At 44.1% G+C, this 21,928-nt stretch overlaps 3 protein-coding genes and 1 long non-coding RNA gene across 4 annotated transcripts; 2 read left to right on the top strand and 2 right to left on the bottom strand.

Annotated features, from left to right (window-relative positions):
* Positions 1-41: 41 nt before the first annotated feature.
* Positions 42-9,633, top strand: LOC112878849 (ATP-dependent DNA helicase Q-like 4A). Its single transcript, XM_025943082.1, has 25 exons — positions 42-229; positions 716-1,016; positions 1,095-1,152; positions 1,567-1,980; positions 2,119-2,289; positions 2,379-2,509; positions 2,609-2,981; positions 3,060-3,191; positions 3,403-3,489; positions 3,582-3,709; positions 4,175-4,295; positions 4,366-4,517; positions 4,587-4,722; positions 5,988-6,111; positions 6,183-6,253; positions 6,338-6,406; positions 6,510-6,632; positions 6,718-6,876; positions 6,948-7,028; positions 7,234-7,395; positions 7,535-7,590; positions 8,399-8,498; positions 8,578-8,672; positions 8,750-8,827; positions 8,935-9,633. The coding sequence occupies exons 2-25, from the start codon at positions 823-825 to the stop codon at positions 9,383-9,385; spliced, it is 3,666 nt and encodes a 1,221-aa protein (XP_025798867.1). The 5' UTR covers positions 42-229; positions 716-822; the 3' UTR covers positions 9,386-9,633.
* A 1,009-nt stretch (positions 9,634-10,642) lies between these two features.
* On the bottom strand, positions 10,643-13,534 carry LOC112877972 (guanine nucleotide-binding protein subunit gamma 2-like). Its single transcript, XM_025942350.1, has 4 exons — positions 12,809-13,534; positions 11,298-11,350; positions 11,154-11,198; positions 10,643-11,048 (listed from the first exon to the last, which is right to left on the bottom strand). The coding sequence occupies exons 1-4, from the start codon at positions 13,061-13,063 to the stop codon at positions 10,946-10,948; spliced, it is 456 nt and encodes a 151-aa protein (XP_025798135.1). The 5' UTR covers positions 13,064-13,534; the 3' UTR covers positions 10,643-10,945.
* A 1,780-nt stretch (positions 13,535-15,314) lies between these two features.
* Positions 15,315-15,858, bottom strand: LOC112881010. Its single transcript, XR_003226445.1, has 3 exons — positions 15,718-15,858; positions 15,568-15,620; positions 15,315-15,470 (listed from the first exon to the last, which is right to left on the bottom strand). It is a non-coding gene; the product is annotated as an uncharacterized LOC112881010 (long non-coding RNA).
* Positions 15,859-18,382: 2,524 nt separating this feature from the next.
* Positions 18,383-21,894, top strand: LOC112881193 (probable LRR receptor-like serine/threonine-protein kinase At3g47570). Its single transcript, XM_025945880.1, has 2 exons — positions 18,383-21,233; positions 21,321-21,894. The coding sequence occupies exons 1-2, from the start codon at positions 18,419-18,421 to the stop codon at positions 21,692-21,694; spliced, it is 3,189 nt and encodes a 1,062-aa protein (XP_025801665.1). The 5' UTR covers positions 18,383-18,418; the 3' UTR covers positions 21,695-21,894.
* Positions 21,895-21,928: the final 34 nt, after the last annotated feature.

Here is a 21,928-nt window from a genome sequence, read left to right as displayed (position 1 = left end):
CCCTCCACGGGGAGGTTTTCAATTTCATTTCGCGTGCCGCGTCCCGCGCCTGCCCCTCCCCGCCGCAGCCATTTCCGCGGAAAAACCCACCACCACCCGTTCGCACGCACGCCAGATTTCCGGCTTCCCCAACACACCACCCTGCTAGGTCTCGCTCGCTCGATCGATCTCGCGCGCCTTCGCCCCGCCGGCGCCGCCACGGGCCACCGAGCTCCGACTCGGCACCCAGGTAACGCCGGACTCCTCGAATCCATTCCCGACCGCGCCTCCGTGTATGCGATTTCTTTTTTGGAGCCCGTCTGCTGCTGCTGGTGGTGGTGGTGGTGGGGTTCGCGCGCTGGTGGGAGGTTGGCGTCTCGCGGCGGAGGAGTGGAGAGGAGGGCTTGTTTTAGGCGGTGGGGGCGGCGGTTGAGGCCAGGGTGTTCGGCGGAATGCCTCAGGTGGCTCCGCCGAGGCATCGTCAGGGTTTGGGGTTATGTGGGTGCCGCACGCTGTGTTTTAGCGAGCTCTCATTTTTCTGTAGCCGGTGTTCCGTTGGCTACTTTTTTCATGCGCATCAACTGTATACTGGTATTCACTTTCATTCCGAGGCTGTAGTAAACCTAGGCACCTCTAGCACTGTGAATTTGACGTGGCCATTTCCAACTATCATGCACAAAACCAGTTGTTTCAGCTACTGATTACACCCTTAATGGTTTCGTGGTACGTTCCGCAGCTTTGTTTTTGCTTCTGAGGCAGTCGACATCAAACAGTTTTGGCTTCTCATTCGATCAGCACCGAACATTCAGCAGCTCCTTCATGCGCTAACTATCACTGCTGCGGATGCAAGGCAGAAACAAACCCAGCGTTGGGCTGACCTGCACTGAAAAGCTACCAAGGGTCAATTGGCCTAATCATGCTGATGCTATTCAGAGCTCCTCTAGTAAAGATGATTTTTTGAGTTCAAGTTTTTGGTTCTCTTTGCCAACACAAAGGCCTAATCCAGAAGCAAATTCTGAGACTATGCTTTCTTTAAGGTATGCTGCAATTTACATAAATCAAATTGATTACAGACTTTACCAAGCAAGCAACAAACCATTGTTTTTATTTTTCAGGTATTCTGCTTGTAAAATTCAAGGCCCAGAACGCCTTCAAGTTCCATGGATCGAGAAGGTATGTCTGTAATGCTGTCACATGTTACAAATATTTGCTGGTGCTTAAAAATACCAGTTACATGGTCATTTGCCTTTGCAACTTCTAGGTTTTCACTGACATTACATCCAGAAGCAATTGTCTTTGAAACTATATTTGTGCTCTATGATGATAAAAGCTCTTGGAGGTTGGATTTTCCTGAGTTCTAACACTTAACAACACACAGACATGATATCTGGAATAAACTTGAAACCTTTCTATCAAAGATGTAGCATGTTTTAAATAAATGGGACTTGCTACCCCTTAATGAAATACTTGCCTACTTGTTTTTGACTGCCAGTCATTATTCCTTTGTTGAAAAAGCATTAGCCTAAAGGCCACTGTTTACTATTATCAATTCATCATGTTTACTTCATCCATGATTATTCATCACAGGCCTGGTGGTCTCTGTGCAACACTCAGGTTCCCTACAAGAGCTATTTAAGACCTGGTTTATCAGCAAAGGTGAAAGAGCATGACAGGGATCATGCTAGAACTTATGGAGAAGGGCTGTGTAACATTAACAAAGTAGCAACTGTGCCCGGAAATAGGATCCTCTCCCAGGAAAGTATGCATCAACCACCTGAAAGTGGTTATCTGGCGAACAACGGCAACCATCAACCTGCTGGCATCCACTCCTCTCCAAGAACTCACCTGAGCAATCATGTACTGCAGGCAGATATAATTAGAACAACAAATCGGTCTAGTTTTTCAAAAACTGATGCTGAGCTAAACTGGTCTGCACCAGCTGCTTATAACATGTGTACCGATGACAAGTTAGATGCCATGGATGACGATGATATTCTGGCGGTAGGTGCTTTAATCTCATAAATGTAATATTTCATTAACTGCAATTACAGTTTCCAGATCATATCAGTATACCAGATCACAGTGCTATAATATGGATGACTTATCCATTTTTTTCCAACTGTTTTTTTTATGTTTCAGAGTATCGACGTGGATCGAATAGTTATGGAACATTACCAAGCAACAACTACACCCAGAGGATTAGCATCTGATAATATGTCCACTCCATCAGGAAACAAGTGTAACTTTAATGGCTTGGAGGAGAATAATTTGCCAGAAGAAATATCTGTATTATGTAGTCACCACAGCAAGGTAGGCCGTAGGCCGAGAAGTACTTACCATCTTTGTTCTGTACTTACAAAGCCATTTCAGCTTGTTATCTCACTAGTTCTACTGTTCAGCTAGCTTTTTGCCCAGAGGCAATGTCTCATTTGCGGGAGATGAAGGATGAGCTAATTGAAGTAGCCAATAAACTTCTTGATGGTGATTGTGAATTCAACCCTGAACATTCTGAAGAGCTTCGTAAAAGACGGTTTGATTCTTGACCCTATGGATTATTATTTGTTTTTTGGGTGAATATCCCTTTTCACTTGCAGTAATGATGATATTTTCTGTGGCTTACACCTTGCAGAGTGCATCTGAAGAGACAAGTTGAGCTGCTTGGAGAGTACTTGGCAAGGTCAACACAAGATGAAGACAGACTGAGATCGCACTCAATGGCATCCACGACAGCTATACAGGGGCACCAGCCCCCTATGACTCCAAGAAGCACTTTTGTAATGGATGCTGATAGATTCCAATCTCAGGTTTACATCAGGAATGGACCTGGGGCTAATGATTTATGCTATTCTTCTGTTCCATATTCTTATATGGATAATCTAAACACACCAGTTAATTCTGTACGGAGAGAATATACCCCAAGGATTATAGATATTAACTACACCGAAGGTTCCAATGACAAAAACTGGAGTAGTAGAAAATTTCCATGGACCAAGGATCTTGAGGTGATGTTCTTCGAAAATCATTACTTACTTACATCATCATTTGTTTTATAAGGATACTTAATTCTAGTGCATCTTCAGGCCAAGAACAAAAAGGTGTTTGGAAACCGTTCTTTCCGCCCAAATCAGCGAGAAATAATCAATGCTACAATGAGTGGGAACGACGTTTTTGTTTTGATGCCGACTGGTGGGGGGAAAAGTTTGACCTATCAGGTAATAAGCCATGTTTCTACATAGGCTGTCCTTCCTAAACGTTTGTGATCTAAAGGAGATGTGAAGTAATCATTGTTCTTGCAGGAAAATAAAAAGATGAAAATTTATTCAAGTTTGACTGCTAAATTCACATCGCATTTTCATTTAATTCATTGCCAATTGCATATTATGTTTCTGCAATCCACGTTAACACTCATCCATTATTTCACAGCTTCCAGCTCTTATTGGTGAGGGCATCACATTAGTAGTTTGTCCTCTGGTCTCCCTCATCCAAGATCAGATCATGCACTTGTTACAGGTTATTAATCATTTCATTTTTTTGAGGCAGTGACTTGTTTCATTTCCATACATATTTCTTGATGTTTTTCTGACTGGTGATCCATGGAGCAGGCAGAGATTCCTGCAACTTATCTGAGTGCCAGCATGGAGTGGTCTAAACAACAAGAGATATTAAGAGAACTGATGTCTCACACGTGCCACTACAAGTTGTTGTATGTCACTCCAGAGAAAATAGCCAAGTAAGTGGAATTTTGCAGTACAATCTACAATGTAACTCAGAAATTTAATTTATATGATTTGCTACTGCTGGCATTATCCAGCAGTCCACGACTCCATGTTTCCAGATCGAAACTAGTTATTTCTGTTCTCTCTCTCTCTCTATACATATATATGTATATATATATATTATCTAAGCTATTTTAGATTAGAAGTATAGAAGTATGAGAATCATCTGTATATTTGTCCTGAAAAGCACTTTCAGATTAATATAATTGCATTGGGTTGTATACATCTATTATAGTAAAAACCAGTCAAAGTTGTGCTTTGAAGACCCTGTCCTTGTCCAAAAAGACAGCTGTTAGTGAACACCTGAACAGTGGGAGTAGTACTTTTTCACTCACATGGTTCATTCATAAATCATAAATGCACTATTCATTTGGTAAATGTATTATTTACATTTGTTCAATGAACTTATTCGTGTACAGGAGTGATGCTCTATTGAGACTATTGGAACACATGTACTCACGCGGGCATCTTTCTAGAATTGTTATCGATGAAGCTCATTGTGTTAGCCAGTGGGGCCATGATTTTCGACCTGATTACCAGGTACTTCTATCAGAAGAGATGTTCATACTGAAATAAAGTGACCTTATGATATAGCTTTTGTGATCTGCAGGATTTGGGTATTTTAAAACAAAAATTCCCAAATACACCAGTCCTGGCCTTGACTGCAACAGCAACTGCTAGTGTTAAGGAAGATGTTGTGCAAGCTCTGGGACTTGCAAACTGTATAGTTTTCCGACAAAGTTTCAATCGTCCAAACCTAAGGTAAGTGTCTATAATGTTATACCAACATAAGTTCTGTTGTAGCATACAATCTCACTTTAAGTTTGGCAGGTATTATCTGAGGCCTAAGACAAAGAAGTGCCTTGAGGATATCGATGGCTTTATCCGCAAAAATCATCCGAACGATTGTGGTATCATATATTGCTTGTCAAGGATGGATTGTGAGAAAGTGGCTGAGAAACTAAGGGTTATCTCCTGAAACTATAAGCAGTTTAAGCCTTGTACTTTCATTTGAAAATTTAATCTCTTGAGTAAAATATGCGTGAGGTACAAGTACAACTTGCATTGCTTCTCATTGATGTTGCAAAATGCTAGTGAGGGTCCTTTGCAGAATGAGCCAACATGGCTTCTTCCGTCCATTTGTAAAAATATGTTTAGTTTGTCATTCTCAAGTTCTAGGCAGTTTACCGTTCACACGACCAGTAACCTGGTTCTGTAGCTCGTGGGACTGATTGTTTTCTTTAGTTAGTTAGGAAGATTGGATAGCGAGCAAGGATAAGATTAATTCAGATTTGCTATCAGTTAGAGATTAGATTAGATTAGATGTTATGTTTTAGGGCCGTGCCTAGTATATAAAAGGAGCAGCCAGCAACCATTATGAAGTCAAGGAAGAAGAGAAATCAATCTAGTCCCATTCCCCATTTTGTCACCCCAATCTAAGTCTCCTCCCATTCTAAGCAGCTGATGCCACCTGGCATTGCTTACCCCCATCGATGAACACCAGCTTGGCACTGTGTGCCACCTACTTGCACTAATGCCTGTCCATGCCATTCACCTACTGTAACAACTATGACCTATTTGCACCCACCGTGCAAAATGTTGTACCTCGTGCATTTAGCATTTGACTGCTGAAGTATTTGTTTCTATGTTTCCAGTACCTGCACATATTTCTTACACCTTTACCTGGGTTTTATTCTTGACCAGTCATCTATTCATGCCTGCCCTGATCTTTTCAAAGAAGCTACTGTAAATGCTCACATACTGTTTAGTGGATAGGGGCTCCACATGTTTATTTTTCTCATCTGGATTCTGGGCCCATTAGTTGTGCTGGTTTGCACTTGACTAAATAAAAAACATGCAGATTTGCTGTTAGTAACACAATTTTCACGCTTAAACTGCTGTATGCACACTGAAATTTAGTTGGCTGCTTAGCTCTATGATATTTGCATCTCTTCTCAATGCCACTAAAGACAGAAACCGGACTGCAACGGGATAAACAAGTGTGTTGGTTGATCTGGCCTTGATAGTTCACTGTTCAGTTACTTCAGTATTATTCAACCATTTTCAGAAAGTGATCTCTCGTTGTGGGACATTTGAAGTGATGTAATTAAAGTTAATCAGCCAAGAGAGCTTTGTCCTATCCCAGTTCTTAGAATTTGAGTTTACATAATGTAGATGCTGACTTGTCTCAGGAGAACTTCTGACTGTTTTCCTTTTTTCCTTCCCTATCAGGACTCTGGTCACAAAGCAGCACACTACCATGGCAGCATGGATCCTGCAGATAGAGAAAATGTCCAGGAACAGTGGAGTATGGATGAGATCAATATAATCTGTGCTACTGTTGCATTTGGGATGGGTAATGCGCTCTTTCGAACACCTGTACATCTATTGTTTGCTGTCCTCCCATGCTAATTTTACAAACTGCAGGCATAAACAAACCTGATGTTCGTTTTGTTATTCACCATTCCCTGCCCAAATCAATTGAAGGATATCATCAGGTACTCTTGATGACCTAAGTTTCACAATGTACGCATGGTAGAACTGCATATTCTAAGCTGTTTGATCGTTGATTATTCGCTTAGGAATGTGGACGCGCTGGTAGAGATGGGCAGCCTTCATCTTGTGTGTTGTATTACCAGTATTCTGACTATGTAAGTCTAGTGGAGTCTTACTAATTTATTTGCACCTCCTCACTGTCTTTATACTGCATCACAAAGAAGTGACATTTTTTCTATTCTTTGCACACAAAAAAAGATTCGTCTCAAACACATGGTTACTCAAGGAGTTGTAGAGCAAACAACAGCAGCATCACGTAGAGGCTCGTTGTCTTCACAAGGACAAGCACTTGAAACACACAAGGATAATCTCCTACGCATGGTATCTATAATTCTGTACGCATGCGTCCAATTGCTTCTAGGAAGCATGAAATTTTCGTAATTATGCCATATTTACCTTTCTACAGGTTAGTTACTGTGAAAACGATGTGGATTGCAGACGACTACTTCAACTGATCCACTTTGGAGAGATGTTTGATCCTTCACATTGTGCAAAAACCTGTGATAATTGCTTGAAAGAACGCAGATGGGTTGAGAAAGATGTCACGAACATTGCTAGGCAATTGGTATGTCAACTTTGCCCCTCCTCCCCAAAAAATGCGCACATCTCTCATGAATCTGCATTTTGCTTCTTTAGGTAGAGCTGGTCAAGATGACAAAGCAGTCCTGTTCTTCATCTCACATTCTTGAAGTATACAGAGGCTCTGTGAGCCAAAATGTATGAATGCTTCTCACTACTCAAGTTAGTTCAGTTCTAAAGTTTATTATGTAATTACCTTGCCACCAGTGGCTACTGCCAATAAAGTACGCCTGTACCATTATGCCTGTGGTCCAGATTGTGCATCATACTAGAGAAGTCATGGTGACATGGTAAACCACATGCTTACACCTTGATTCTGAAGTATATCTCTTACTATGCATAGGTCAGGAAGCATCGTCATGAAACTTTGAGCCTTCATGGAGCTGGGAAGCATCTCGCAAAAGGCGAGGCCGCAAGAATATTGCGGCATTTGGTAACTGAGAGAATACTTACTGAGGATGTCAAAAAGAGCGATTCATATGGATCAGTGTCATCTGTCTTAATGGTGAAAAACATACTTGATGCCTTGATTGGTTTATTTTGAGATATATGTTACTGTTTCCTTTTGTTTTCAGGCTTGTAATTTTCTAATACGAGACTCTATCTGATACATATATTTTCTTTCACGGTCTATTTTTAACCAGGTTAATTATACAGAAGCTGCTGATCTTTGCTCTGGCAAGCGCAGCATTATCCTAAAGTTAGTTCTCTACCTTGTACACAGTATCAAGCTTATCACACATTCTGAATTTATCTTTCCCCTACAATGTTATTGGAATTAACACACTATGGACTTGTCCCCCCTGATTGATACATCTTGCTTTGTTTAAAAAGAGCACCTTTTGTAATTTAATATTATCACTTTCCTTTTCCACATTCTCCCTTTGCTTAGAAAATTTATTTAATATCTGCTATTAGTCGCCAATGTGATTTGATACTCATGTTTAAGAGATTCATCTTAAAACTGGTAAACAGTCATTTGACTATTCACCATTGTTGGAAGTCCTGGTTCAGTCTTCATGAACCAATAAAAAGTACCATTGCCCTGCATTCTGATGACACTGTCTTGTTACCCATTTCACGTTTGGTGCCGTAATGGTATCATTATGATTTTGCACAGTGGGAGTTACCTAATGTTTATTCCTAAATATTCTCTTAGTTTTGTTTTGATGTTGTAAGGTTAATACTGGATGCGTCAAAAGACATCATGACTGCGACTTAGCTTATTTGAATCAAATGCTGGAAACTTGAGCTTTAGACTTTAATAAAATAACAAAAATCATGATATAACATAGTGATTTGTCCATACTCCATAAAACTCCATTACCTTTTTGCAGTTGATTTCATATATGCACATTGCCCGCTGCATGTGTGTATCTTATATCCTTTGTTTTGTACTTGCAATCATCTTTTTTTTTTGTGTATTCATAACCTGAATTTCAATCTATTACTCGATGCATCTTTTGGCAACAAATGGCTCGTAATTACTTAATCATGCTATTTTGCAGGGTCCCAACTCCTGAGAATGCCTCTAAGATGGGGAAAATTGATGAGTCATCATTCCAGCAAACGAATAAAACAGCTCAGCAGCACAATGAAGTGGATGAGGTGTGCGTGTGTTGGGGTTTTGGGGGGGGGGGGGGGCATTTACATATTGTAATAATAACTATTTTTTCTCTCACTGCAGAACCTTGCATCGGTGCTCTACAAAACTTTACATTCCCTTAGGAGACAGATATTGAAAGGGTGTGGTGAAGGATGCCGTGCATACCACATATTTAGGTAAATCTCGTGTCATACTTTCAGTTGTATAACTGCTGGTCGTGGTGGCTTATGGACTTTTTTCTTACATATTTCAGAAATGAAACATTGAAGGAAATCAGCAGCAGGGTACCAAGAACTAAAGAAGAGCTTTTGGAGATAAACGGCATCGGAAAGTAATGAATCTCCCATAAAAAACATTTAATTCCTTTTCAGTAATTTTGACAACGCAATTGTCAGCACTAGAGCAGGAAATATACCATCTTTGACATGCTTCTTTCAGGGAAAAGCTCAACAAGTATGGGGACCTTGTGCTTGCAACCATAGAGGACTTCCTCAGCAAGAACCCAAACCCAAGGAAGAACAGCAGTGGTGGAAGCGGCGGCAGCAATGAGCACACCGAGGCAGCAAAGAAGCGAAGAGGCTTCACGGCCGGCAATGCTTCAAGCAATGGCGGTGAAGACGACTTCGAAGAACGCACGGTTCAGTCCAAGAAGCGCCCAGCGAAGACACGGAGCACCAAGCAGGGGGTATCCGACGCCGCGAGCATGGTCCATGGCGCCCGCTGTATGGACCCTGATCTGGATGAAGTTGAGGTGTTGGACGACGAGCTGTGCAGCGTCCAGAAGCCCGTGGCTTCTGGCAGGGCTCTGCCGAAGTGGGCGCCGGCCAAAGCCAAGAGCAGCAGCGTTCCGCCTTCTAACCTATTCCAAGAGTTCGGATACGTGAAGTAAGCATTGTAGGGTACCTGTAGGAATGTAGGATGGCCAACCAGGCCACTTGTTAGGGATCTTGCACATTTGCAATATCTGAATTCCACACAGCTTCATCGAGCACATGTAGCAAGCTACTAGTGTAACACAGCTTCTGTGATCGAATGGAAGCCCTGTAAAAATGACAAAATGTATGTGCCACTGCAGTGAGCCAGTAAGTGACAAGTGGTATACAGAAACTATGCCTTGTACTTCGGTACTTGGTTTCATGTCTGGTGCATGAGAGCTTGGTAGCTCACTGTAGTACTATTAGTAGTAGCAGCATGCAGCTGAGAGTGTAGCGTCCAAGGACATACGAGAGCATAAGCAGGAGTTCTGTTACTTTCCGGACGGCATCGCGATAGTTCAGTGCAGAGCTTACTTCGCCCGACAATTACTTTTCCTATCCTCTCTTACACATCATAAAAAGAAAAATTATACTGATATGATATAGGGCGATCTACACACATCATAAACAAAGAGTAATAACTTCAAAATAAGAGTGGGTAGGAATCGTTAGATTTGTCGAAGTGAACATTTAGAAGAGCTTTTCTAAAATCTACTCTTTAAATCATCATTTAGAGAGTTATTTGACTAAAAATCGTTTTCTATATCTTTATACTCTCCAACGGTTTTTCTATATCTTATCCGTAGTCTAGAGAGTAATTCTCGCTCTCCATCTTTGGCTAGCAAGAAATCCGAAGTCTCTATTTTTAAAGATATAAAGAGTCCTCGTCCATTACTCTTTCCTGTGTTTCAAACATACAATGCCAATCTTAATGTCCGTGATGGTAGGATGAGATGTAGAAAAGGATCATGCACAAGAATGTAGATAAACCTTGCAATGTGCAGCAAAACAAGCATGCACACTACTTTTAAATGGAGGAAAAAAAGCATAGAACAAGACATGTGAGGACGATTGCCTAAATCAAGTACGACATGTTTTTTTTAGAATTTATGTCATGAATCTAGTGCTCGGATTTAAGTGCAAAGTTTCTACGATTATTGGGCCATTTTTTGATCTAAAACATTTGGATTTGATATTATGACCTTTGTATTGGTTTTGGATTGTATGTGGATGTTTTTACTAGTTCATTTCAACATCTTCATTTGAATTTAGATTCAAATCTATTCCGGCCTCTAAGCACAACACAATTTTAAATCCGATGCTCTTTCTGATAAGTTTCTATGACTTTGTGGATCTTCACGCGTGCAAAAGAAAAAAAAAGAACAGCAACATTACATGACCATCAGAATCTGACAGAGCGAGTCAGAACCTGTGGGAAAATGATCTTCAGACTCTCTTGCGAACAACAATCAGGTCTGATGTGGACACATCAATGTTCAGTCTCGTTAGGGATTACCGGATTACTACATACATAACAATTTTCTCCAAAAACTATCAGGTGCTCTGAGAGTCACGCTGCAATGGAACGCTGCCTTGTAATTCTGTTTGCCAAGACACTCAATGGATGATACACTTCAACTGGTTTAATCTTAATCTGCACACAACTGATGTGGATGCTTTCAGCTTTGCAGAAGCTAGGAGAAGTCAGAGCCTCTTGATGCCCACCATTTGTTGCTGCGGGAGCTGCGAACCCGCTGAAACCATCTGTCCCAAGAAGAGTTCTCCGGACCACTGGTGCTGTAAAGATACCGAGATCATAGTTACTTGCATGCTTATTTTGTGCAAGGATTTTGCATGGTGAGATAGTTGAAAGAAGAAGAGTAGCATAGGATCAGTACTTACATAGGAAGAAGCGGGTCAGGTTTCCCTTCTGTACTTGTGATCACACTGATTCATTGACAAGGACGATACATTATACAAGTCAACAACTGGAAGAAACATCACATAATGTGATGCACAACTAATGTCAATCTCAAATTCACTTACTCCTGGCATGCAGTGGATGCAGGTTCCATGGTTTCAAGCTCATTCAGTTCCTCCTGCATGGATACACACACTGAGTGTTGTCAGAGTAGACCATGCTATGTAAAGTCACAGCAGAACATTGCCTCGATTCATAAAAAAGACATAGATAGAACTTTGCCCCCAAATAAGTTGCTATTTCAGAGCACTCGTACAAAGAAATCATTCAATAGGTATACTCTGTAGGATATATGTACCAGTTACCAGTTCTGGTTTCTCCTAAATTCTGAAGGGTACAGGTTTTAATTCAACCTCCCAAATGAACCTGGCAGTAACCAGAGGGCCTTAGACGTAAACAAAATAGAAGGAGCAACTTATGCGATCTTGAATCCTTTTTAAAATATGAATAAAGTTTCTTTTTTTTGGGTCTTGTAAAAGGCTGATAAGGCAACATGAACAAAGGTCCAATTACTGATTTCATGTACTCTCATCTTTACCAAGTCATAAATATTCAATGTACTTTTCGCTGAAAAATCCATGTACCAAAACCCGTCAGTGCTGTGGGATCTGAATTTCAAAGCTCTAGCTATACAGTTATACCAACAAGAAACATAACCAGTTGATACAAAAGTAAGTCACATATAGTTCCCCATTGTTAATGTTTGGGACAGAAAATGCAGGGTTTTAATAACAAATAAGTATGATGCAATGATCAAAAGCTAAAAGTTCATTAAAAGAAATGTAAAATTTTTGAGATTAGTATTCTGCTCATCTTTTGCAGATAAATTCAGTCTATTCCTGGAACAATGCCAGATACTGAAAAGATTCAGTTAACCTTTGCATAGATAGATAGATCAAAGTACAGAATGGGAAAAAGCATTCCTCTAAAAAAAGAAGCCACATCAACAAGTTCCAGACGATCCTCCACTCAGAAGAAAAGGCTTGGTTGTTTAGACAGAGTAACAGGAAAAAGGTGCAAAGGACGAGTAAGGACTGCATTTTCTTCAAGTGTTTTTTTCCTTTCCGTTAAGAGTTACCGTGCAAGAGCAGGACCCAATTTTGCTCACAGCTCAAGACTGTCTGTCACGGTACATGCAAATCAAGCTATAAATGGCTAATGCACAGACATCACAACGCTGCCGCTAGGTGTGCTGTTGTTTTGTCAAGGGCAATTCCTCGTGCTATCTTCATGATTGGCTTGTTATTATAGGTAATAAAGTGTCTGGGTCCTCCATTTCTACTCGAGGACTAGACAGCACGACGCAGTAAGAAACAAGTTTCTATATGGAGGCAGCAATCTTAACTGACTAGTCCTACGCAATACTCCAAGATGGGTAAGGCACAATTTGGGCTATAAATTGGATGCGAAAAATCGGGTAGCTTGCTTGCTTGCACCAGGCAAGATCTGGATCACACGCTTGCTGATCGAACACCGGCAGAAGGTCGCGCCTGTTGGTTGACTCTCCGGACGAGGAGGAGCCCCCGCGCCGGCGGGCCGCGGCGGTCGGTTGTTCAGCGAGGAGAATAGCGCAGACCTGGAGGGACTGGAGCTCCTGGTCGAGGCGGGCGATGGCGGCGGAGAGGCGGTGCTTGCCGACGTACCCGACGTTCCTCGTCATCGCCGGCGGCGGCTGCGGGCCGGAGGGCGGCCGCGCGGCGGGCCTCTGCGTCTGGAGCTGCCTCTGAGGCGGCGCCCCCTCGCCCCCCTGCCGCCCCTCCTCCTCGTCCTCGTGCTCCGGGTCCTCGCCCCGCGGCCGGCGGTCCTCCCCGCCGTTGGCATCCCCCCTCATCCCGGAGGCCAGGCCTGCCGACACAGCTCGCTAGCTGCTGCTGCTTCTGTTCCTCGCCGCTTCCGCCGCCGCCGGGAGCCCGCGGTGGCCCCGCGCCAGCGAAGCGGGTGGAAGCGAAGGACCGGTGGAGCGGGATCTGCCCGCGCGCGGTGGTCACCAGATAGGAGTATGCTACGAAGCGGGTGGCCGGGGGTGTGGGTGGGTGCCAATAGCTACTCAACCAGCCAACCAGGGAAGGGTAAGGGGAGCGGCGCGCGTGCGTTGGCGATGGCGGCTGCCGGTGGGTCAATGGCATACGCCGCCGCCGCAGCAGCAGCAAAGCGAAGGGATTGGTGAGGGCGACGGGCGGGCGGGGCGGGCAGGCAGGCAGGCAGTCAAAGGCAGGGTGGAGGAGCAGCGCCCGCCAACCACCAGGCGAAGAACCGCCCGTGCATTTCACCACGGCGCGCTGGTAAAAGAATGGAGGCGGGCAGGCGGCAGCCACAGGCCTCCGACCTCTCCTCCGGGTGCGGGGAAGGAAGGAAGAGGGCCCCGCCCGGCCCGAGCTGCTGGTGCTTTGACCGGTCAACGGTCAATGGATTTGTTACGGCAGCAGCCAGAGAGGCAGAGCGACCAGGTCCAGTACTTGTCGACCCGTACGTTGAATGGAGTACTTGGCAGGATCCGATCGCTAAATTTCCTGGGAAATGCTCTTTTTATGACGTGCCATATTGATTTCTTGCCTAATTTGAAGAGCTGGACAAAAGGGTTGCCAGCTTCATTTAACACCAGCTTCGTGCCTATGCGATTGCTACGGCAGCAAAAAATTTATTACCGCAGCACAAAGATCATTCACCAAAATAATAAATATTATCTAACCATAGTGTAATATGTAACATGAGGATAGCTGATTCAAAAATCCTTTTTGAGACAATTAACCAATAAAATCTAGTCACGGATCCATGACCAACTAAACCTGTTTTATATCTTTTTCTACGATGCGTTTAAGATAGTGTTTAATGTTAGTAGGAAATAGTTTCTGGTATTCCTTTAAACATATTCAATTACAATTAGATTTAATGAAATATGTATTAGGTCATCATCGCTATAGGAGACATTATGGCAACGTGCCCTCATTCCTGCCTTTATGACGTCATTTACATTAATTAATCTAGTGGAGTAAAGCTTCAGTGAAATATAATATTGGTCATAAAATGAATCAGATAAGGAGGCTGTATTCACCAATGTTGTCGACAATAGATTGCGTTGGATCTTCCAATTCGTTGGTGGCATCAGCAAAACACCCAATTATTCTTCTACCTATGGTTGATTTAAATTGACGATTGCGTCGAGCTAATAAGGTTTGTCTCTCCCTGATGCACACGATGTTTTGCAAGTGGGTGAGTGGTAGGCGACATTGGGTTATCTTTATCCAGGTGGTTATGAGCAACCTATTCTGATTTTGTCTGAATGTAGACATGCGTTCCATTTAGATTCAGGACAACCAGTCTTCAGATTGGACTCTGGGTCCTACTACATACATCAGTATGTTTACTCAGGCCTAAACTGTGGATTCTCCATTGTGATGGATTCCGGATGAAGATTGTTTAATCGGATATCTTTTCGTCATCTTCTGTAGGCTCTATTCCACTCCACACCTTTCTTAGAGTGAGCCTTTTCATTTAACATGTGGCTTCCTTTCTTGCATGGTGTACTTTGTCTCTCACTCTCAGACTCTCTGCATGATTGGTTAAGTTTAGATTGACACTTAGATAGCATTTTCATTGCCTAGTATTGAAAATATTAAATTTCGAACCAGTCACCATCCAATTGTGGAAACCATGTTTAAACACAATTAAACAATAACTTGGATCTAGGTTATGGTAGGAATGGCTGCGCTTGTTGTAACATCTAGTCGCCAATTCGTATTACTTGGATCTAGGTTCTCATCTACAGAAAATTCACAACGGCTTAAGACGATGATCACCTAAAAGCGGGAACGAGCTGACGCCAATGCTACAAGAAATAAAAGTTTATCATTGCCTGGTACATGGCTAGTGGTGTCTGACTGAATTGATAGTAGACTGAGGATGAGTAGAGAAGTCCTTGTGGATCCATTCAGCTTGGTGGTCATGACCGTGGGGAACTAAGCTGTTGGCTTGTACGAGTGCAAAAGTCCCACATGGTTGTCAGAAGCTAGGCATAACGTCACTTTGCCATGAATAAAAGTTAGTTACTATAACTACTCAGCTAATTATATACCAACCTGGCACATTTTCTTTGTTGTGTATGTTATCCTTCTTCCTCTTATAAGAAGCCTCACGCCGCTTTTTATTTCTTTCATTCCTTTGTTCATCAGTCATGGCGGCAGACCGGATTCTCTCTCGTTGTCTTCTAATCTCAATGGCATCATCATTAACTTGTGAACCTAGAATTACAGTAAAATGTAAAATGTGCATTGATAATTCGAATTGATCAAGGGCATAGATAATTTACACATTTCATGTGCACCGAAAAAATTATACCTGGGGATTGGTGCTAAAATCTCGCCAAGATATGTGCTCTAAGAATTCATGGCCTGATGCATGCAAGCAAATCAAAAAACAAACGTTGTTAGATAAAATCTCTAGACTAAGTTGCTTGATGTCCGGCGCCATGGAGAAAACAAGTACTACCTTGATACAACATGCAACGTGGGGGTCAGGATCTGACGGCTACCACAATGGGGAAACACAGGTGGATCCTGAGTTCGACTTAATGAAATAAAGAACAAAGATGAAGGTCGGCGCTCGTGATGGCAGTTAGCAAAACAAAAAACAAACAGCGTTAGACAAATCCCTGGACAAAATTGCTTCACGTCCTACACCATGGAGAAAACACGCACCTTGCCGTAGGTCTGCCCAAGCACGCGTCGACGTCCTCGGTGAGGTTGTGCAACTTCGGCGTCCATGTTGACGGGCTCGGCGTCGAAGGTGATCTGGATGTGGTCCTCGTCCTCGTCCCACTCGACGGCCCTGCGGGCGCCGGCGTAGAGGCGGTGGCCGGCGCCGAAGTTGACGCCCAGGGCCTATACCCAAGTGAAGTCGCGCTTCAAGTCCGACGAGCTATCACGACGTGGTAACAAAGAGGGATATTCCTCGCCGTGTACTGATTTTATGGATCAAAGATCAAAGATGAAGGCCAGCACTCGGGTCAGCGGCCCGGGGCAGTCGGCGATCGCGACGGCGCGTGTTGCCCGTGGGAGCTCGATCGCAACGGCTGCCTGTTGCAGTGGGCGCTCGCTACGATGGCCTGGAGCAATCGGCGTTCATGACGGCCGCCTGAGGCAGACACCGCTCGCGATGACTTTTGGGAGAGTCTGGGACCAGCGGAGCCTCGCGATCGGGTTTGGAATTAGGGTTGCTAGGAAAGCCAGGATATCGCGATATGGAAGGAGATGCGATAATTACGGATTTTCAGATTCAAAGGCAAAGGGCGCACGACGGAAGGCATCGCAGGCGCGTTCTGTGATGACGACGACGTACAGATCGGACGCCCTACGTTGATTAGCGGCTGGACGAAAGGATGGGACGCCATAGCCATACGTTGATTATCGGCCGGACGAAGATGGATTGCGGCGACACACCAACGGAGATCTTCGTCCCGCTTAGGCTTTTTTTTTAGTAGAGATATCATTAACTTAAAAAAAAATTGCTTCACTTCTTGGCCATATATATCGGTGCTGCCAAGTTATAGCTCTGTGTTTTCGAGATGAAAATGCTTAATAGTCGATATTATAGTGATTCTATTTGGTCTGTATCCTTATTTTCCTTTTTTTTTTCTGCACCCAATTGGTCCTGAACATATTGAGATAGTACCGCACTTAATTTGACTGTGTTTTGAATAAGAGCAATCCTAACCTATACTTCTATGGGTAGTGTCTATGTTGCCATATCATCAATACACCATTTTAGAAACTACATTATACAACCCATAATATCTTAGTATGGATTTCTATTAAACTCACTCTCTTTTCTCCACCTATCATATTTGTTCTTCATTTATTATGAAAATACCACCTTACTCCCAATGCACAATTTGTAGTGTCTAGCGTATTGGTTTACGTGTTGACACTGGGTCTTGCATGAGACCCAATTTCTTCCTCTCTCTACTCTCTCTCATTTATTATTGTACCACATATGCTAAAAGTTCTATAGGGCGGTATAATTAATACCATGGAAACCATCCTACATGGAGGGTTGGGGATGCCCTAATACTATTGACTATTTGTGGTAAAAAAAATCTGCATGCAATTTAGTTCTTTGAAAATATAAATACACTATTTAAAATCATCAAAATTCACCGTAAATCTCAGCCAAACAGCACCGATAGTGTCAGGGATAGATTCTCTGGGTACCACAAGAAAGCTACCCGTGAGGAAAAAGAAGTCTGATTCCTACTAAGATTTCACTGTAATCCTATTATGACTCATTCCTTGTAATCCTACTAGAAATCCCGTCCCCTGGGATATATAAAGGAGGGCAGGGATACCTAGATAGGAAAAAATATAACATCAACACCCAAGGCAATACAAACCACCATACAGGACGTAGGGTATCACGCACATCGTGGCCCGAACCTGTCTAAACCTTGTGCTGCTTGCACCTTCGAGTTTCTGATCTCGGCGTCACCTTACCTAAAACTTACCACCTCGGATATACCTCTCGGTGGGTAGGCGGTAAAATAGCGATAGATAGCGTAGACGATCTTCACTGACCACGTTTCTTTTACACATCTTCCTCTTATGGGTCATTCTAACCGGTCTAAATACACGACACAGGTCAGCGTGTAGTCCACTGTCTGTCCAAGACTACTTGATCTGAGGCTGGTGCCAATGGGGGGCGGTACCGCCCCCCTATCGCCCCAGCCCAGGCGAGAGCGAGGCGAGAGGCACGTGAGAGGGAGAGAGAAGGCGGTGGCACTACCGCCGGGCGAGAGCGAGCGCTGTCGCCCCGCTCTCGCCCGCGTTGGCAGGCGCGCGGGGGCGGTAGGCGGGCGGTAGCGAGGCGGTGCGCTGGCGTCGGGCGAGAGGGGTGAGGCGGGAGTGACATGGCACGTTTCTATCGGTCTACGTGGAGGTTGAAATAATTAAATTTGGAAAAGAAAAGCTGACATGGAGAAGAGTGGAGAAGAGAGAAGTGAGAGCTGGCACTGTAGCATGTGCATTGGAGGGGTGGGGTGAGGGTGAGAGCTGACGTGGCGGGGGATATCTGCCCCCGCCTCAGCCTGAGTGCGACAACAGGAGCCGGGTGGTCTATACAGGAATCTACACGCCACGTACGGAGTCATCGGTCAGAACAGATTTTTGGTAAGGCACTTCTCAAGCTGGGAGAAGAGATGGCCCATCCATTGCTCATCTTTCTTCTTCTCGTGGCTCATCCACTCATCTTCCTGCCGCGTCCTGCTGCAATCCTAGCTGCAGAATCGGCCAACGAATCCGAGATCGACCGGCAAGCCCTCCTCTCCTTCCTGCAGGGCATCACCTTTGACACCCTTGGCGTTCTGAGCTTATGGGGGGGCAACGCCTCTCTCTACTGCAGCTGGAGAGGGGTCACATGTGGTCGTGCTCTTCCATTCCGCGTCGTTTCACTGCAGCTCAACTCTCTGCAGCTGGTCGGAGAACTATCGCTTTCTCTTGGCAACCTTACTTCATTAGCACGGCTGGATCTCGGAAACAACCTGTTTTCTGGAGGCATCCCTGAGGAGCTGGGCAATGGCCTGTCTCTCAGCTACGTCAACCTTGCAAACAACAGCCTCACTGGCGGCATCCCTCCCGCGCTGGCCAGAAGCTCATCCTCCTCACTCAGCAAGCTCATCCTCTCTCGCAACAACCTTTCTGGTCAGATCCCTGCTACTCTGTTTGCTAACGCATCTGCACTTACTAGGGTTGATCTCCGGATGAACTCTCTGACTGGTGCTCTCCCGCCTTTCGGTAGGGTCACATCCCTCAAGTACCTTTGCGTCACTGAGAACTTCCTTTCTGGGAGCATACCTCCTTCAGTAGGAAATGTTTCTTCCCTCCGCTTCATGTTGCTAGGCCAGAACAAGCTTACAGGATCGGTTCCAGAAAGTTTGCGGCACATTTTGAGACTTCTTGACCTGGATCTGAGTTTCAATAGCTTATCAGGGTATGTCCCCTTGCCTCTTTACAACGTGTCTTCGCTCAGGTACTTCAGCTTAGGCAGCAATGCCCTTGCTGGGCAGGTACCATCTGACATTGGTTACTCGCTACCAAATCTCCAAGTCCTCATCATGCAAAACAATAATCTGGCGGGCCTGATCCCTACTTCTCTAGAAAATGCGTCAAGTCTCCAAGTTCTTGACCTTTCCAACAACTCCCTGCACGGCCGTGTTCCATCTCTTGGGTCGTTGGCAAAACTGCGCCAAGTGCTTTTAGGAAGGAATCAGCTAGAAGCATATGACTGGCAATTCCTTGCCTCCCTAACAAATTGCACCCAGCTGACAAAACTGTCCCTGGAGGGAAACATGCTGAATGGCAGCCTACCTGGATCAATCAGTAATCTTTCCACAGGCCTACAAAGTTTGTTGCTTGGGTCCAACCAAATATCAGGCTCCATACCTGTTGAGATAGGCAATCTTGTTAACCTGACTATGCTTAGCATGGAAAACAATTTGCTCTCAGGAGGCATACCAGCTACAGTGGGGAAACTGCGGAACCTATTTATCCTGAACCTGCCCAAGAATAAATTGTCAGGTCAGATACCATCATCAATTGGTAACATTAGTCAATTGGGAAAGCTTTTCCTTGATGACAATGACTTGAGTGGAAGCATACCTGGTAGTTTAGGTGGGTGCTTGGGGCTGGTTCAACTAAACTTGTCCTATAACAGCCTTGATGGTTTCTTACCGAAGGAATTATTTACTGGTCCTTCCCTTTCTTTCGGTTTGGACGTCTCACGCAACAATCTCACAGGGGAAATACCAGAGGAAATTGGCCGACTGGTAAATATCGTTCTTCTAAATGTTTCCAACAATCTGTTTTATGGAGTAATTCCTAGTGCACTAGGCGGATTATCTGCTCTATCGTCCCTCCGAATGGGATCGAACAAGCTTCAAGGACCAATTCCTGCAAGTTTTGAAATGTTACTCTCTATCCAGGACATCAATCTTTCTCGGAATGAGTTACACGGTAATGTCCCAGAATTCTTGGAGAGACTGACTATGTTAGAAAAACTCGATTTATCTTACAACAACTTGGAAGGGCCAGTTCCTACTGGTGGCCGCTTTCTAAATTCAAGTCTTGATGTAATTTTGAATGGGAACAAGGGACTATGTTCAAGTTCAAGGTCCTCCAAACTAGCACTACCAAATTGTGATGGGGCACCTGAGACAAAGAACCATGCGTTGTTGCTGTTGGTACTAATACCACTGGTTGCTATAACTTCAGTTCTATTGCTGTGGTTTCTGGTAACTCTTTGGAAGAAAAGGGTGTTTGAATTTCCACAGTGGAAGGACTTTGCTATAACTAAATTTCTATGTTTCATTGCCCAGCCGAAGAGAAGTGAAGTGCAAACTTTACCTCGCAACTGTGAGACACTGAAGAAAGTGTCGTATAGCGACATCCTGAGAGCTACCAACTGTTTATCTTCAGTCCATGCAATCAGCTCTACCCGCACCGGATCAGTTTATGTTGGTAGGTTCATGTATGACAGAAGCCTAGTGGCCATCAAAGTATTCAACTTGAATGAAGCTGCAGCATACCAGAGTTACTTCACTGAGTGCGAGGTACTACGAAGCACGCGTCATCGTAACTTGATGCGACCTGTGACTCTATGCTCGACAGTGGATACAGGAAACCATGACTTCAAAGCGCTAATCTTCAAGTTCATGGTCAATGGCAGCCTTGAAAGATGGTTGCACTGTGAGTACTACAGTGGCATGCCGGAGAGAGTGTTAAGCTTAGGCCAGCGCATATGCATCGCCGCAGATGTGGCTTCTGCTCTGGATTATATCCACAATCAGGTTACTCCTCCCTTGGTCCACTGTGATCTGAAGCCAAGCAACATCCTTTTAGACAATGACATGACTGCTCGTCTCGGTGACTTTGGGTCCGCAAAGTTTCTATTTCCAGGACTCATCATTCCAAAAAGCCTGGTCGAAGTTGGAGGAACAATAGGATACATGGCACCTGGTGAGTTTACTTTTCTCGCATATCTGATCTGCGGAGTGCGTACCTAGAGTTCATCCTGAACTTGAAGAGATTCATTCACCTTTGCAGAGTACGGCATGGGCTCCGAAATCACCACAGGAGGAGATGTGCACAGCTTTGGAGTGCTTCTTCTGGAGATGCTAACCGGAAAGCAGCCGACCGATGATTTGTTTGTTGATGACCTTAGCCTCCACAGTTTTACTCACTCCATGTTCCCAGATAGACTTGCAGAGATCATAGATCCTCATATGATGCGTGAGGAATCACAACCGGGTACAGAGGTATGGATGCAGAGCTACATCATCCCCCTGGTTGCGCTTGGATTTTCATGTTCCATGAAATCTCCAAAAGAAAGGCCTGGGATGCGAGATGTGTGCGCAAAACTCTCTGCTATCAAAGAAGGCTTTACCAAGTCTCATACTGGTTCACAGTTAGCAGTGTAGTAGATTGTTAGTGGAAGTCTGTCTATTTGACGGACCGACTGAAACAATGTTTTGCCGAGAAGATCACTGAAATTCATATGTGAATAGCTGGTAACGTGATCCGTTGTTCTTATCTGCAAATGCACGTCACTTGTGGGAGATGTAGTGTGGTAGTACTATTAATCATTAACCAGCAGCAAAACAGCTAGTTTTTTTCACCAGAGAAATGACCTGGTCAATGTTCAATTTATCCGC

This window comes from Panicum hallii, chromosome 1 (genome assembly GCF_002211085.1).
Source record: "Panicum hallii strain FIL2 chromosome 1, PHallii_v3.1, whole genome shotgun sequence".
In the NCBI taxonomy this organism is placed as follows: domain Eukaryota; kingdom Viridiplantae; phylum Streptophyta; class Magnoliopsida; order Poales; family Poaceae; genus Panicum; species Panicum hallii.
Note: the sequence above shows the minus strand (reverse complement) of the source record. Positions and strands in the feature narration are given on the sequence as shown.

What these genes read in the sequence shown, in the direction of transcription:
- LOC112878849 (XM_025943082.1), top strand. Translation starts at nt 823, where the DNA reads ATGCAAGGCAGAAACAAACCCAGCGTTGGGCTGACCTGCACTGAAAAG. An exon ending in ATGACGATGATATTCTGGCG is followed by an intron (nt 1,981 to 2,118) that starts GTAGGTGCTTTA and finishes TTTATGTTTCAG; the next exon opens with AGTATCGACGTGGATCGAAT. An exon ending in CAGTGTCATCTGTCTTAATG is followed by an intron (nt 7,396 to 7,534) that starts GTGAAAAACATA and finishes ATTTTTAACCAG; the next exon opens with GTTAATTATACAGAAGCTGC.
- LOC112877972 (XM_025942350.1), bottom strand. Translation starts at nt 13,063, where the DNA reads ATGAGGGGGGATGCCAACGGCGGGGAGGACCGCCGGCCGCGGGGCGAG. An exon ending in AGGAGCTCCAGTCCCTCCAG is followed by an intron (nt 11,351 to 12,808) that starts GTCTGCGCTATT and finishes GTATCCATGCAG; the next exon opens with GAGGAACTGAATGAGCTTGA. An exon ending in GCATCCACTGCATGCCAGGA is followed by an intron (nt 11,199 to 11,297) that starts GTAAGTGAATTT and finishes TCAATGAATCAG; the next exon opens with TGTGATCACAAGTACAGAAG.
- LOC112881193 (XM_025945880.1), top strand. Translation starts at nt 18,419, where the DNA reads ATGGCCCATCCATTGCTCATCTTTCTTCTTCTCGTGGCTCATCCACTC. An exon ending in AATAGGATACATGGCACCTG is followed by an intron (nt 21,234 to 21,320) that starts GTGAGTTTACTT and finishes TCACCTTTGCAG; the next exon opens with AGTACGGCATGGGCTCCGAA.